Source organism: Micropterus dolomieu, linkage group LG08 (genome assembly GCF_021292245.1).
Source record: "Micropterus dolomieu isolate WLL.071019.BEF.003 ecotype Adirondacks linkage group LG08, ASM2129224v1, whole genome shotgun sequence".
Classification (NCBI taxonomy): domain Eukaryota; kingdom Metazoa; phylum Chordata; class Actinopteri; order Centrarchiformes; family Centrarchidae; genus Micropterus; species Micropterus dolomieu.
The window spans coordinates 21,792,693-21,795,883 of record NC_060157.1 but is presented as its reverse complement, the minus strand read 5'-3'; the positions used below and the strand labels follow the sequence as shown (position 1 = coordinate 21,795,883).

General features: G+C 39.8%; 1 protein-coding gene across 1 annotated transcript in view; it reads right to left on the bottom strand.

Moving 5' to 3' along the window:
* LOC123975326 (kazrin-A-like) overlaps nucleotides 1-3,191 on the bottom strand; it is a gene marked incomplete at its 5' end in the record, with an annotated part of 13,638 nt that continues 10,447 nt past the window's right edge. The window contains 2 exons of the mRNA XM_046056729.1: nucleotides 1-982; nucleotides 1,301-1,442. Coding sequence (XP_045912685.1) covers nucleotides 824-982; nucleotides 1,301-1,442 — 301 coding nt within the window. The remainder of the gene's footprint in view (nucleotides 983-1,300; nucleotides 1,443-3,191) is intronic.

Genomic DNA, 3,191 nt, shown 5'->3' with positions numbered 1-3,191 from the left:
TTTTCAAATTGATTTTTATTAAACCTTCTGCTGAAGGTGGGCACAACAGGACTATCACATTTGAGATGTCATCTTTATTTCATTAAAAGGAACTTTCATTTTTCACTTATATGCATCCTCACACCTTTCAGCCTCTAGGCTTCCATGGACATACAGCTCAGCAGTCATGTTTTGCTGGCATTCAAATATTTTTCCATGTTAACAGCACAGTATAAAACATCAGAAGATGGTGCTACATTTGTTTATACACAACTGTGTAAATGTGCAAGATGGACATAAACTCTAGTCTTTTTTTGACCTCAGTTACACTGACAAGGCATCACAAACAGCTGAACTGAATGAAGCAAGAACAATATACACTGATATGAAACTTTTTTTCATTTTGTCATCAATTACCCTGTATTATACAAACAGTATTTTTTTTGTTTAAATATCCCTCAGAAAAACAGACTGTCTGTCAATAGCAACTAGTCAACAAAAACAAATTGCCAAGTCACATCCTGGTTCAAAAAGAGTCATTTACACACAAGAAAATAGAAAAATAATGATGTAGTCTTTCATCTCTTAATTCTGGCAAATTACTGCCCTCAAAAACATTAAAATACCACCTGCCCACAATGAGTCGTATAAAGTTTTTCTCAAACCAGGAAACTTGTAAAAAAGAATCCTGTCCTGTTTTAAAAAGTGCAATCTGTCTTGTAAAGGCTCATCTTCAGAAAAACTAACCACCCGATGTTTCAGGTGCACATGGAGGACAAATGTCCATGATGTAGATTTTGCTGTGATGAAGCTGATGGCTGGTGTTTGTCGCACTCTGATGACCTCACACGTTGGTAACCTCAATGCTTGTGTAGCCGTGGATCGGGCTTCCCTCGGCCCTGGGTGGAGTCTGGTCTCGAACTTCCCGAGGCAGGGAGCCATAGCTGCTATGGCAACTCAAGTCCCGCCCACTGCGTGCTTTGGGGCTGAACCCTGCTGGAGGCTGGAACAGATGCACATATCCACTCAATCAAGGCTCTGCCCCATTCACTTGGTGCTACTGATGACATGATCACGGGGGAAATATTCTGTGTGATGTAATTTAAGCACCTTTTTTTCATTTGACAGTCTAGTTGCAGTTCTTGTCTTGTATGGTGTATTCAGCCTGCTGCCATGCAGCTTTTCTCCTGTGTATCTGCTATGTCAAATCTATATTATGTAACATTCTTATAATGTCTTATAATTTTCTGCACTACAAATATTTGTCGAGTAAAAGTGACTGAGCTGAAATCAAGAAAAACAAGTTTCCAGTATAGTCTACCTTGACAGCCCTCCTTCTCAGCGAGCCTTCGTCATCAGTGTGTCGGCCAGTAGAGCTGGGCGGTCTCCCCAGGGAGTTCTGGCGAAGGAGGCTTGGAGGAGTTCCCAGGCCTAGGCGCTCATAGTCCTGCTTGGCATCCGCCCTGAAGGGAACATGGGAAGGAACAGTGAGGGGACAGCTGCAAATAGCATTTAAAAGACACTAGAATACAGCTTACTCAAGTAATGTACTTAACTACAATTTTGAGATACTTGTACTTTATTTGAGTATTTCCATTTTCTTCTACTATACTATTTTGAGGCAAATGTGGCACTTTATATGCCACTACAGTTATTTGATAACTTTAGTTCCTAGTTACTTTGCATATTCAGATTAATAATCCATCCATTGTTAACCGCTTATCCCGCGTACAGGGTCGCGGGGCAGATTAATAATACAAAATGTAATTAAAGATGCATTATGAAGTACATTTATGGATAGGGGAGTACACTAGCTACCAAGCAAATAAAGTAAATAAAGTAGCTTTACCAGCTGCAACATTAAAGCAATTAACACATTAATACATCAATAATTGTAATCCATCCATCCATCCATCCATCCATCCATCCATCCATCCATCTTCATCCGCTTATCCGGGGTCGGGTCACGGGGCTAATTGTCATCCAATAATATAATATATGTATTACTTTGAAATGGACCATTCTGCATAATGAATACTTTCATTTGTGTTACTTTAAGTATATTTTGATGTTAATACTTTTGTACTTCTACTCACTTTTCCTAAAATTTAAATAATAATAATCTTTATTTGTAGAGCACTTTTCAAAAACAAGTTACAAAGTGCTTTAACAAGTGTAAAGACAATAATACAAAAAAAATACAAGATAAAGCAAGAAAACATTGAAAAGACTAAAATACACATTTAAGATAAATATAAAATAAGTAAAATAGAATAAAATAAAAGGGATAAAATAAAGTCAAATAAGATCGGGAAAGGCTCTCCTATAAAAGTATGTTTTAAGAAGGGACTTAAAAGAGTTCAGCTGACCTGATTTCCTCGGGCAGGCTGTTCCAGAGCCTCGGGGCCCTGACAGCAAACGCTCTGTCCCCTTTAGTTTTCAGTTGAGACTCTGGAACGTAATCCATGCCATTTACCTATATCAATTGCTGTGGTACTGCTACTTTTACTTAAAGAGGTGGTATTATGCTTTTTGGCTTTTCCCTTCTCCTTTATTGAGTTATATCTTTTTTGTGCATGTAACAGGTTTGCAAAGTGAAAATGCCCAAAGTCCAGCCCAAAGGGAGTTCCCATCTCCCACAGAAAGCTCTGCTCTGAACCACTTGAAAACAGCTCCTTTGTAGTCCAGCCCTTCACGTCCTTTACTTGTGACGTCACATTGAAAATGCGTCATAAAGCTTGCCAAGCGGCTTGCGGGGTCTGGCACGCCCTCAAACCAAGCTAGTCTGAGCGGAGCCCCTTTGGCTCGACTCGCCTTTGTCTGGTTTTCCATTGTAGAAATGTTGCACCTGTACCTGCTTCCAGGTACTTTTTTTCGTATCAGCTGACCTCCTTCCAGGTTCCAAGCGAGCTGAGGTATACTAAAATGTAACATGAAAACACGACAGACTGCTGATTGGTCAGAGAGAATATTCACTATTCACTGCATCATCTTTGCCTGCGCCAGACAGAGGCCAGCAACAGAAAGTTTTATATTTTACAGTTTCGTATGGAATTTCATCACTAAATCCACTTCTGAGAAGTTTTGAGGTGAGAAATCAGCTGTGTAGATTTGGAATATTGACAGTTTTACGAGAAGTGATGGCGGAACAAAAATGTGCTTGAATATTTTCGGAGTTGAGGAGCTCCGCAAGTGGCTGCGGGGGAAGCCTG